Below are 13,201 nucleotides of genomic sequence, written 5' to 3'. Positions count from 1 at the left end.
CGGAAAAGCAACACCCATCGGGGCTGAGGAAAATCCTCCAAAAATCACACCCAGTGTCGAAAAAGAGGCCTCACAAACACGCTCTGCCATGCAGAGCGGTGCATTGCACGGCAACGGAAAAACATCAGAGTCCTGTGAATACTTATGCAAGCTAGGCACTATGCTGACAGACTGGCTTCTCACACAGGAATGATGGAAATCATGCTGAAAGCAAAAACAGACACCCTACCAAAATCCTGCAATTCTATACATTCTGTAGAAATGTAAGCCTAATTGGCATAACACAAGCAAAATTGCCTGTTCTCACTGAAAGGATCCTTACACAGTGTTAGCTAACTGGCATGTCCCATGGGAATTCGGATCATATCTCCATCCCTAAAGACCTCCAGGGCTGAAAAACGCTGGTGTTAGCCATGTGCCGAGGACAGCTGTCATGTTACGCCTTGGCAGGATCTACCTCATACCTACGTTTGGGCTTTTTGGTTTTCTACGGAAATGATTACCAACACATCCTTAAACTATGGAGAGCTCACGGGCTGTCCATTACCCAGGACATGTCCCTCAAACCATGTCCTTCAAACACTTGACCGTGTTCTATTTCTGACACCACACACAGACCCATCAGCCCAAACCAGGCTTAACCGCGGTGGCGGCATATTTAACTCCCTCTCGCTTCCCGTTTCCTGCTGCAATGGGAGAGCGTCATACAGGCGGCTCAGCAGAGCGGTTACTGAGATGGACCTTGATAAATGAACTGTGGAGGGGCAACGAGGCCTTCTGAAAAATACTCCCATGAAGGACACGGTCATGGGGCAGCACTGTGCTTCCAGCACTGTACTTCCATTACAAACTCACACAAAGCAATCGGATAGTTTCACTGAACACCAGGTTCACTGATCACTTTTCTCAATAGGTGTAAGGATCTCTGTTAAACCTAAGCTTCTGTTTATGTAAAAAGAGTTTTAAATGCAACTCTAGCCCCATTTAGTCCACAGTGCAACATTATGTATGATATTAATGCAACCTGCGTGCATTAATTAAAGATGTCCTTGAATGGTGATTACATGTGTCCTGTCCTTGGATCCACCCCTCAGCCAAAATACCCACCAGTCCTGAGGTAGAGTTGGACAAAACAATGGCAGCATGAAGGAAATGCAACAAGACGGGCATTACCACACCTTCCTCCAGGAAGTTATCCTAATGCCCTAACCAAAAATCCCTTAGAATCACAGCTAACTGGCGTGTGCTATAAGAGAGCTGAGCAATCCAACAGGGCAGGACTCACTATCTGAAAGCAGAAGGATCCAGAGTTGTTGGAGCTGTGACGCTGATGGTAAGTGCCATGAGGTGACCCAAAGTTCCCGCTGAAGTGCCGGCGGATTTCTGCAGAGGAGTGTCTGCAAGAGAGAGAAACACAGAAAAACACACACACACAAAAAGTCAACTAAGGTGCAGAAACTATAATTAGACTTCCAAGGATTTACAGACAGACAGGAGAGGATTATAGAGTCATAAGTAACATCAATATAAAAAAACAGCAACAAATGAATTAAAGATTAAAGTACGAGATTAAAGTTCCAACAAATTGGCAACCATTGCCTGAGGCTTGGAGGTGCTGATGTCACCTCTATGAACAGATAAACATTGAACATTTATCTGGATGGGTCTTCCTATATGTTCAATTCATGTTCAATATACATTTCAAATCATGAATATATTATAGCATGAGGAGTAGTGGTCAGGATCCAGGAACTGAGAACCTAAGAGATGGTGGATCAAATATAAAGTGGGCACAGGTAACAAAGTGTGTGTGTGTGTCAGTGTATGTGTGGTGAAATGAGGTGGGGGATATTCATAACACTGCTCCACAAAGTGCAACAAAACTCTGTTCATACTAACAAGAACACAGTGCTCTCAGAGTATCCCACAATGCACAGCAGGAATGACCTCCTCATCAGGAAGCATGGTTATTTTTATGGCACTCATGTTGTAACCTTCACCTCAATCACTCCAGCAACAATATGAATGGGTAACACAACATGTACAAAGTTTAATTTAAGGGTGTCCACTAAGAAGCATAATAAATCTAAAAACATGACAGCCCTAAACTGACAGTTTTTTTCAGACTATTTGTTTGTTTGTTTTAGCAACCGCAAAACAGAGGAATGTGACAAGTATGATAAGTATATGATGAGTATTCCTTCAGAGGAGCACGTAGGAAGCTGTAAGTCTCTTTTGCTGGAAGCTGGGAAGGCGACAACTTGACTGAGTTATAAGCACAGTAATAACTTCAGAGTTCTCCTACATCAAAGACTTCAGATTAATGGTGTCGGCTGTGGTGTTCAAAAATGCGGAGGAGAAGCTGGGAGAAAAAAAAGTGGGAAGTTCACATTATTAACCCCAATTATTGAGTAGGACATGAAAAGCCAGAGAAAGAAAAAGAGAAAGAGATCCTTATGGTTGTTACCATTCCCTGTCCAATAAAAACTTTCTAAAAACAAGTAATTCAGAACACGTCCCAATGAAATGACAGCCGTTCCTCAATAAAACCACAAAGTGGCTCTCAGTAGTAATGTGTATGTGTGTGTAAGCTTGTGTGTGTGTGTGTGTGTGTGCGTGTCTGTGTGTGCATGTGTGTCTGTGTGTGTGTCCTCACAAGGCAGCACACTGGGGGCACTGTGTTCCGGCCTGAGAGGGGACAACCACAGGGGGAGCCCACACATAGTGCCAGCAACAGACCTTGTCTATTTATACAGAACAGCAGCAATGGCCTGGGTTTATGGGTCAGATGCAGCAGGAAATCCTCTAGACAGCATAATGGAGTACTGAGAGAGAGAGAAAGAGAAGAGAGGAAGAAGGAGGAGAGAAAGAGAAAAGAGAGAGAGGTAGGGGAGCAGGCGGGTAGGGTATGAGGGAACAAAAAGGGGGGGAGAAAAAGGGAGAGGGACTGAGAAAGAGAGCGAGGAGGGAGGGGAAAAAACTGGCCTCAGATGCAAATCTGATTAATTCAGTTCTCTTCTTTAAATTAATGAGGACAAAACATGACAAAACATTCCACAACAAAAACGAAAGAACATCGCTACACAGGCACAAATATGATGCTCCTGATATAAACCTCCCCCTCCTCCTACCCCTACCCCACCCCCCAAAAAAGGACATGGGCATTCTGGCTCAAAGACACTGAAGAGAACAGGGTAGCTTTGTGTGGAGTTCTGTCTTTGAAAGCGGTACCACACGGGTCAGTGTCCAAGTGTCTCCCCGGGCCGTGATAATGGACTCCCCTCCAGTTTGTTTTCATTAACTCACTCTGTGTATTGTAAGGGTACTGTCCCCCTAATCTGCCCCCCCCCCAACACATCCACACAACCCAATTTACTAATGAGCACACTCTCTTCAAGTTTGGACAATGCCACTTCCAGAGACCGTGTAACATTCCCACAACGCTCCTGCGATCATGGGGTCTGTGGTGGGTGACAGTGCGTGCCATGGGCCGTTAGGGTCTCCATTGCTTGGCCATTACCACCAAATCACAAAATTCATTCCCAGCTCAAAGACCATGGACTATACATGCTGTACACATGACTGTTTTCATTATTAAAATTCAGCTGTTGTGAATTTTAATACATTAAGAGGGACTGCTGTAATGAGCGTACAAAGGTATGCTGTTTGGCTTAGAGTAGAGGAAGGGGTCGACCTTGCCGTAGGCCTAGGTATTTGACCCCTGTGTTTGGACATCATAAACAGTGTAATGAGACCGGTTGAGTGGTGGTGGAAGGGTGGGAGCGATGCGGCTGCAGAAGCGCTCCATTTCCTGGCAGACCGGAGCCAGGCCACATCATCCAGCCAGCCAACACACACCTGTTGAAAAATCAACTCTCCCCTGGCTTATATAAAGCTCCCCAATCACTAAATGGGTGCAAAGTATCCCTGAGAGAAAAGTGTGGAGGGAGTGAGTACTGTCTGGATTGAGCGGACAACTGCGTACTGAACAACTTTGTACGAGAAACTGCGTCAGTGTTTGACCCTGGATTGTATTTGACTATGCTCCTGTCTGCTCATTTGGATTTGTTTGCTGCACTGGGAACCAGCTTAGCTGGCCAGTAATAAAGAGGTACTGAAGGAGCGGCAGGTAGGCTCCTAACAGAGTTAGGATTTGTTTTCTTTTTTTTTTATTCTGTTGTTTTGTGCTGTTGCTGTGGGCAGTGCATACCTGTCACAATAAAAGTCCTACGGTCCTCTTTCATATTACATTGTGCTTGGTCTGTCATTTTATTGCAGAGCCCTGTGCCTCACCTCTGGTGAACAGGAACAGAAATAAGGAGGAGATGGGGTGGAGGAGGCAGACACAAAAAGGAAGTAGTGAGCGGGGTTCTTATACTTGAGGATGGGGACGAGTTTGTTAATTGCATAAAATTCTCCTCCCAAATTGTTTTCTGGAACTTCAATCTATGGAGTGCTCTCTTCATAACATGATTTATTGATCCCCTTTCCCCCAATAAAATGCATTACTAAAATACTTTTTAATTTTAAATGCCTCGTGTAATTTCTGAGATTTGAGGTGGCGTCAGTGGCCTTCAAGGCCAAGAGTCATTCAAGGCCACTCAGTACTGTCGACAAATGGAGCTGTCGGTAAACAAAGATGGATGCCTGTTCTATTCACTCTGTTCTTTTCCCTTCCTTATTACACTAACAACAAGGCATTTCGGTTCAGTTCACAAACCCCAGAATGATACATGAGCAAAACATCATCAATAACAACCTTTCAACTAACACCCAAGAAAAAGCATACCTCCGCAGCACAAAAAACACAGTTCAAGTGCAACTGTATTAATCTGAATTACATCACGGTCGCATAGCAGACACTCTTATCTAGAGCCACTTACAGAGCTTACAATTTCCACAGGCTGTTCATTTCTGCAGCTGGATGTTGACAGAGGCAGTCTGGGTTAAGTACCATACCCAAGGGTAAAATTATAGTGGCCCAACAGGGATTTGAACCAGCAGCTTTTGGGTTACAAGCTCTGCTCCTTAACCTCAGGTCAGTTTCTCTATTAACCACTCTACTGAAGGATACAGCCTCCTTCCCTGGGTGACTGTGTGTAATTTGTAACTTAACGAAGAACAGAAAACAACACAATCCATGAATGAACGTACCAGCAGCCAAAGAATGCTGTTTACTCAAAAATTTTATCCAATGCCCTCAGCACTGATCACAGTAATGTGTGTATGTGTGTGAGTGTCTTTGCATGACATAAGCCCATGTGCTCAGCATTTCTTCTCTGAAATACAGGATGGATTCAAACAAACTGCTCATTTTAACTGCGAGGTATAAATTTGGGAATATTTGTTTCACGTGACGTGTAACGCTCTAACAACCTTATGCCACAGCATCACAACAACATTGGGAGAATGTTGCGTGTTGCAACAGGAAACGACAACTGCAAATGCTTTCATGGGTCACAAAACTAGGGAAACCAACATGCAAATAGCACAGGACAAGAGCAAAGTCCTTTGAATATGTGACACAACACATACACGAACACAATAAATACTCTGTTTCCTACACTAGGCTGTCTAACAAAAGCAGACATATTTTTTTCTGGGTGGAGTGAACATAAGTTTAACTATTCATTTCTGTTGTTCCACTCAAAACCCCTGACATTTCATATGACATTGTAACACTGCTGTGATTTTCCTGCAATTTCACACACACATGACAGGAAGTGGAATGAAATTTATGTCAGTTAAAGGGCTTATGTAATGTTCTTGGAGACTCAAAGGTCACAACATATTTCTCTGCTCTCCTCTGTGGCTACTCCAACCAGCGCTTAGCCTCACGCCTGCCTCCCTTCGCCCATTCGTAGCAAGACCGAATCAAGTATTTATTGTCTTACAGCCTAATTTATAAAAAAAAGGATCCAGAGCTGGCGTGTAGTCATTTAGACACAGGACATTTAGCGTGTTGTCAGCTCCTGTGACCACACGGGCGCCCTCTCCACAGCCCTAATTATCATGGTGAAGTAACGGCAAAGAGTTTTAAAAAGCACAGCTCCCAAAGCTAACACCCATTCAGCAACACCCGTTGAGCAACTCTATAAAAAGACTCGGGGAGGATAAAAAGCAACCCAGGCTGGACCAGAGGGGTATTGTTTTAACCAAGCGGTATAAGAGAGCAGGCGAACGGCTGACCTTCTGAAGAAAGGGAGCAAGAATGCTGTCTTCGAGTTGTTTTTCATAAGGGTGGATGAGCACACTTATGGTTTTTGTTAACTTAGAGTTCGCCATCCCTGAAATATTGAGTCCTCTCTTAAAAAAGGGAAAAGAAAGCAGATTAGAGTAGGGGGCTTCAGTTGGGAGGCTCGCTGCAGCTGCTTTGATCTCAGAGATATGCTTGATGTTTCACAAGCTATCCACATTCCCTGAATGGTGGGTGCTTTACCTTGGGGTTATCGGTAAGGACCAGTGAACAGGGCCCACAAATGAATCTCAGCCTCAGTCTGTGGGTGTCAAAGGCACTAGGGCCTGACATCCAGGCTGCCAGCAGAGAAAGGGTTCCATTTATGGTGGTTCAAGGTGTACGTATAAGCTCAGAACACACACACACAGATCCACTCCAGCCTTGACTAATACCTGCACAGTAATGTACACTCTGTCTTTCTTTTAAACGTGGGCATGCACATGATTGCACACACACACACACACAGACAGACATACACAGACTCTCTCACAAACACAGAAATAATGCAGTACACACTTTAGATGCCTCTCACCTGTCACCTGTTCAATATGGGACTGTGATCACTGTGGTACTCCATGCAGTTTAGTGGTTAGCAGGGTAGTAGGATGAAACCCTGCCTGGAATCAGGTTATTGTGTCTGCTACACCTCTGAACAATGTAATGAAGCGGACAAATTTTAAATATCACTGTTGTTCCAACAGCATTGTTCTACCCACACACTCGCATGCACGAACGCATGCACATACAGCAAAAATGGAAATGCATACACACATGTACACACACGTACACACAAATGGACGTGCATGCACACATGACCACACACACACACACACACACACACGAAAAATGGAAATGCACACAGAAAAAAACAGAACCAAATACTTCTTCTTCCTCAGCAGAACCACTTCTTCCAGTTTAACATGATGATTCCTCATATTTTTCAGGAATTTAATCTCTCAAGCTCACATGACATATTCTGAGTGAATGTTGAGCGATGACGTTCTGAGCTTTATATTACTGTGTAGTTTGTATTAATACAATCCCAAACAGGATCAGTCCAGTTCACCACAGGATGTATTTGGGTGCTTTTATTACATTTTTCTGAGCTGGAAAAGGATACTATCGTGGCACTTTGCTTACAGAGGCATTACAAGGGGCTGCCAACTTCCCGAAATCACAATTTAAGTTAAAGGTCAAACTGGTCCCACAAAGTTGTAATTCATATTTTGGTTGATGCATTGTCGCTGTTGTTGCCACTGCTGCTGCTTCCCAGAATGCAGTTCTGTTGATGAGTCAGGAGTAACCCCAGATTCTGAGGTCGCTGCAACAGCAGAATCTGGAGACGCAAGATCTCTGCTTACTCAGTGGCAATGCATGTGTTCAGTGTCAATCTAACAATTACGCTGAATGGCAGAGTCAGAGACCTCATGCAGCTACACTACCATTTACTGCAGTTAAGAATATGAGGCAAAAGGAAGGCTATCGTCTTCTGAATTTACACATACCACACACATACCATCATTACTCTGACGGTAATGACTTAAAACCAACAAAAACACAATTACTGCAATTTAATTAACTGTCTAGAGATATACTCAATATCAGTGTTACACTGGATGAAATGTAAGACTGAGCAGAAAAAACAACCCTTGCACTACTTAGACTGCAGCCGAAACCTGCTGTGTCTTTGCAGTCGCTTCTAGAAAAGTTCAGTTTTACTGGCCCTGCTGATTGTGTGCAGAGCAGAACTGGGTTTGGACAGGTGCAGTGGAAGCAGAGGCAAGACGGCTGTTGCATTCTGGGCTAATCTGGCACCGCTCGCTAAGCTAACCCCTGGCCAACAGACAGTGATGTCATCTTGCCTGGAGTCAGCTACTATGGGCCAGTACTGCCTCCTGTGTCAGAGGCCTGGTTCCTTTGGTACAACAGAGTGACTGTCCCTGGCTGGAGGCTGTGTATTTCTGGTTTCCAAAGGTGACTAGTTCATGCCCCCTCTGCCCATGCTGTGGGGGCAATTAAATTCACACTGCCTGTTGTTAAAATGGAAAATAACACCCATCTTAAAACCTCGCTTACAGAGATGCAGAGGTTATTAACATAAATAGCATCCTGCTGGTTACTCCGGCACAACAAGACATTAAAATGAGTGTTTTTTTGCCCTATCATTACCATCAGAGATGAATTTCCTGCCCTGGAGAACGGCTTGGAAAAGCAAAAACTCTAAACACGACAGGCATGTTGGCCTGACTTCATCGTGAAGATCCCCACAAAGCATGTGAAAACTATTGCATCGTCCAAAAAAAAAAAAAAAACAACTACTAAATATTTCCAGAGGTATCATACCTACTGCTTTCCAGCAGACCAAATTCATCTGTACACAGCCTTTCCAGCATTATATTTCATTATAATTATCAGTGAGATGATAGTGTTTGCATATCACCATGGCACCCGTCCAGACATGACATTGAAAATTTACTTTGATCCTTAATGACCAAAGCTTTACACCAGACACGATCATATCTGTCTTTTTAAGAGGCGTTGCCCCCATCTTTGTAAAGCACATGTCCTCTGAAGGCATCACGGAGGAGGAACATTCATTTCCTGTTCAGAAACAGTTACAAAAAAAGAGAAGTGCAACATTTCAAAATACCCGAAGGTCAACATGATTTCCTTTTTGCTTTCCTGTCATAGTGATAATATGCAACAACAAATACAATTGATCTCCAGACCCCAGAGTAAGATGTATCCTAAGTGTGCCTGGCAACGTCTAGAGTGAATTTTTATGTGGCCTCATGAATCTGAAGTTGTGATTTTTACCCACTGGTCCATCATAAATTACCTTCCGCAATCCTCCCATAATACTTCTCCTAGCCACTAGCCATTAACAGTGGCTAGCGGTTAGGGGAGCATAAGCTTTGCTGCCCTACTCAATAGATAGTAGAACTAGTAATAATACTAATGTTTTACTCACTCAGTCAATATGGCCAATATATGGACCAGACAATAAATATATGCATCACTGTCGAAACGTTGGCTGTCGACTTCACACGTACACCTCCGTTCTGCGGATAATGAACACACTGCTTAAAGCAGCCCCAGCAGACCACAGAAACCTTTGCATGATACCACAGATATCTTACACAAAGTTTTCTTAAGCGAGAAAACCATCACGTCGTTCCTAATGGGTGTTGTCAACATTATCACCTGCAACACACTATTTTCACACTGTCCCTACACTACCAACACCAGGCCTCTATCAGTTACACATTATTTTTAAAAAAGTATTTCTACAAAGGGGTCATTCTGTGAAAAGGATACCATGACCATTTCTGAATTTGCATATTGAAACAGTTCCACAGACCTCTGTGCTGCGTTTATGAATTTTGCCAACTTCTACTGTTAACTGATGTTTTTATCAGCCGACTGTACACATATAATTTTAAGACTGAAAGACAGTTCAGCTTTGGGTACCATTTGATCTGTTGTTCTAACTAAATGATCTTACTAAATGAAGCACTTACACAAACACACACACACACTTCAGATTCATATTTTGGAGAAGCTAACATTCTGATTTGGTCATGTGACTAGGAAGTATAATCCAGCACAGATTCGCTTGTTGACCTGAATGATGAGTGATTCTGTTATCCCTCTCACCATTGGCTGATGAAGGAGAGGATTCCAGAACTGGGGAAAACATAACATTATCCTTCTTGCAAGCGGAGGGAGAATTAAACCATATAAATATTCTCATGATATGTATTTCTGTTTCTTTCAAACTGAAGAATGAAGCACTTTAGGTGAGGACGAATCAAAGCATTGACACTCCCACAACTAAAAATACCACAGTGCATCAGTGTGATTTTTTTTTTTCCATTGACGGCTGCTGACGCTCCCAGGTTTTTAATAGCAATTAGAAAGTGAACAGTATTCTTGATTCAGCTTTTTAATTGACACTCCTCACTGAATTACTAAGTCATAAATCCACCATCTACACCCTCATCTACCCTGAAGCACCTGCTTTTTTTTTTTTTTTTTTTTTAACAGTTCCTTAACTGATTCTTATCCCTCCTATGCGGGGCTAATTCGCTGGGCTCTGCTCTCTTATTCATTGTACCCGGACTCCCACTCCCTTTGACCCTCATGAAGGACGCCTGCATCATACTTTGTTCACAGCCTGTACTTCCTTCCCACCTGGTAACTGAGCGGAAAGGAAGAATGACACCACATCCCCCTCACAAGCACTGCGGTCCCTCCCCAGCAGCATGCTACTGTTATTTCTGACCTGCACCGGGCTCACCAGGGAGAAATAAATAAACTCCCCTGTGGAACTCAAGAAGAAGCAGTCCAAAGTGGAAAAAAGGAGCCAAAGAAAGAAACCCCGTCTAGCTCTGCAGCTTTGCAGTAGTTATATTTCTGTGGTTCAATACTTAAACTTTCATTGTATATGAATGTACACTTTGAAATGTTGTAACATTCAGTTCAGTTATATGACCATGTGGGCCCCTTTTTTTTCTGTGAACATTTAACAGCACACTTTGCTGTAAACCCGAGACTTTGTATTCCTGACTTTAGTGTTAACATTTCCTTCATTTTTCATCTAGTGGAAAATAATCTGTACACATCATGCAGCCTACAAGGAAACAGTATTCATTACAACTAATATTATATTACGACCAATATCATCAACATCATAATCATCATCATTGCTATAATTAGTAATAGAAGTACAGTAGTAACAAAATTAGTAGTAGTACTTGTAATAGTATCCTTATTTACTCCACAGACATGGAAACGCCAAAAAGAATGGAGTTCTCTGTCCTCTTAAGTGTGTATCAACTTGACCATAGTTGCAAAGTTGCAGAACATTCTGCTGTATCGTTTATATTTTGTGGATTAAAAAAACATGGAGTACGGTGTACCAAATGTACTCCGATGATAATGGTTACATTTTTGCATTTTCCCCTCAAAGTCTGGAACGTAACACACCCCTTGAATTAACATTCATAACGTGTAGCTGCCTGCTCAGGATTCTTTCACGCGCTCTCCTGACAGCGCTGATCCAGAAGAAAGCCCGTGACCGTACACGTACCAACTGCAACACAAAATATGCGTGAGGCAATTACCGTGAAAATACAAAGGTCTGCGAAATGCTTACCTGTTGATTTTGAGAGCGAACGCTCTCCTGTCCGCAACCGGCAGGGTAGCCATGGAAGTTTATTCCAGTTTTGCGGCAGCGGCGGCGGTAACCCCGTGGAGTTGCAACTTCTGCTCTCTCCCGAGAGCAGATGTCAGCACGAGCCTCATCCCCTCTGGTGGCAGCGGTTTTCTGGGTGGAAACTTCCGCATTTTCACCTCCCCTAACAGAGCTGTAGGGAGGGAATACAGCGCACGCACGCCGAGCGAGATAAGCCCTCCGGGTCGCCTAATAAGCATGCTGAAGTCTTGACGTGTGTTTCAACAAGGAGAGCGCGCGATTCGGTGCAAGGTGTCAGCTCGTTCGCGCTTTAATAAGTAAGCCTGTCATTTCAGAGCGCAGATTTAAGACCTTTGAAGCTGTTCACATGATCGCGGTGTCGACTTTATACGCAGGCAAATTCACCTCGAGCACTTTATTTATTTGTTTGTTTATTGTGAATTCTATGCAGCATATTGATATTCGTATGATTATGTGTAGGCTTGCTGATTAAAGATAACAAAATCTGTTTGTATTTGATGAAAAATGGTTACGAACGTGTCCTACGTTCCCAGTAACATGATTATTTCTCTGACATAAAATAAATATTATATTATATTATATTATATTGTATCGGTAGAGCTACGATAGTAAAACTGTAATTCCCTTGCTTGGGCAGTAAGGGCCTATCTCTGTATAAAAAAGTTATATAAAAACAGCAAAACAACATACATAGTGACTCATTTGTTGTCATTGGATATCTCTAAAAAAGTAGGAACTTGTCAGAAAAGTGATGCTTTCAGTCGGAACAGCCCGCTTTGTTCCTTTTTGTGGCAACAAAACAAACTTACGGTGAAAAGCCGAGCTTAGTAACACCAGTGTCAACGAGGATGACTAAATGTAAAATATGCTAAATTGCTATAGCTAATGCTCTCAACCTCACTGTTGATTTGTTCTTCCCACTGTGCTTGATATTGCAGGCAGGCTGGTTAGTTTGTAGGTAACAGGGTGTAAGTCTAAATGAAAGTGCACTCCGCTGCGCTGTGCATTAAACATAGCATTGAGACTCTCTGAACCATATCAGACCAGATGACGTCGAGCTCTGCTTTTCACCTAAATGCTAAGCTACAGTAGCCTACTGAATAAAGCCCTGGCCCTGTCACCTGTCAACACTCAACACTGCCACGCAGATCCTTCCGTGACTGTCTCTACTGGAAGTGTGTGTGTGTGTGTGTGCGTGTGCGTGCGCGCGCGCATACACGTGAAGACGTGCGTGGGTAGGAGTGGTAGTTGCTTGAGCACATTTCTCAGAAATGAGAAAATAATGGTTATTAATAGCTATGCCAGTGCATAACCAAGTGCATGGGAATACTTGCTCTGGAGTTGAGGTGAATTTCATACTTGTCAACATCAGCTGTTGTTGTATGCACTGCTTTAAGTGTTCTCATTTTAGGACTTGAAAGTGTAAATTCAAGTCCGGTTAATAGAAGAGAATTATATAACTGTATTCCCAAATGAAAACTGTCTGTAACTGCGATTTAACGTTTGGGGCAAATGCGTTTCTTTCTCGAAGTGAGGGAGTCCACACAGTGCTCTTGCACCCCCTATTGTCTGATTTAATGCATGCATGAAAAGTTTGTAAAATGTCGATCTAATCATTATCACACTGTTACACTAACGGCAACTCATTTAAAACCTTTAAAAAGAAAATATAATACATTTTAAATAGTTTTAATATCTACAGTATATATCAATTGTTGACATTTGTCTCTCAGAAAGAGGAGTCC

At 42.9% G+C, this 13,201-nt stretch overlaps 1 protein-coding gene across 1 annotated transcript in view; it reads right to left on the bottom strand.

Annotated features, from left to right (window-relative positions):
• The window catches only part of dock8 (dedicator of cytokinesis 8), a 56,672-nt gene extending 45,058 nt beyond the window's left edge, over positions 1–11,614 (bottom strand). The window contains exons 1-2 of the mRNA XM_036526083.1: positions 11,397–11,614; positions 1,286–1,397 (exon numbers count right to left, since the gene is read on the bottom strand). Coding sequence (XP_036381976.1) covers positions 1,286–1,397; positions 11,397–11,449 — 165 coding nt within the window. The 5' untranslated portion in view covers positions 11,450–11,614. The remainder of the gene's footprint in view (positions 1–1,285; positions 1,398–11,396) is intronic.
• Between the last annotated feature and the right edge of the window lie 1,587 nt (positions 11,615–13,201).

The sequence above is a fragment of the Megalops cyprinoides genome, chromosome 4 (assembly GCF_013368585.1).
Source record: "Megalops cyprinoides isolate fMegCyp1 chromosome 4, fMegCyp1.pri, whole genome shotgun sequence".
Classification (NCBI taxonomy): Eukaryota; Metazoa; Chordata; class Actinopteri; order Elopiformes; family Megalopidae; genus Megalops; species Megalops cyprinoides.
This window is presented reverse-complemented; position numbering and strand designations above follow the sequence as displayed.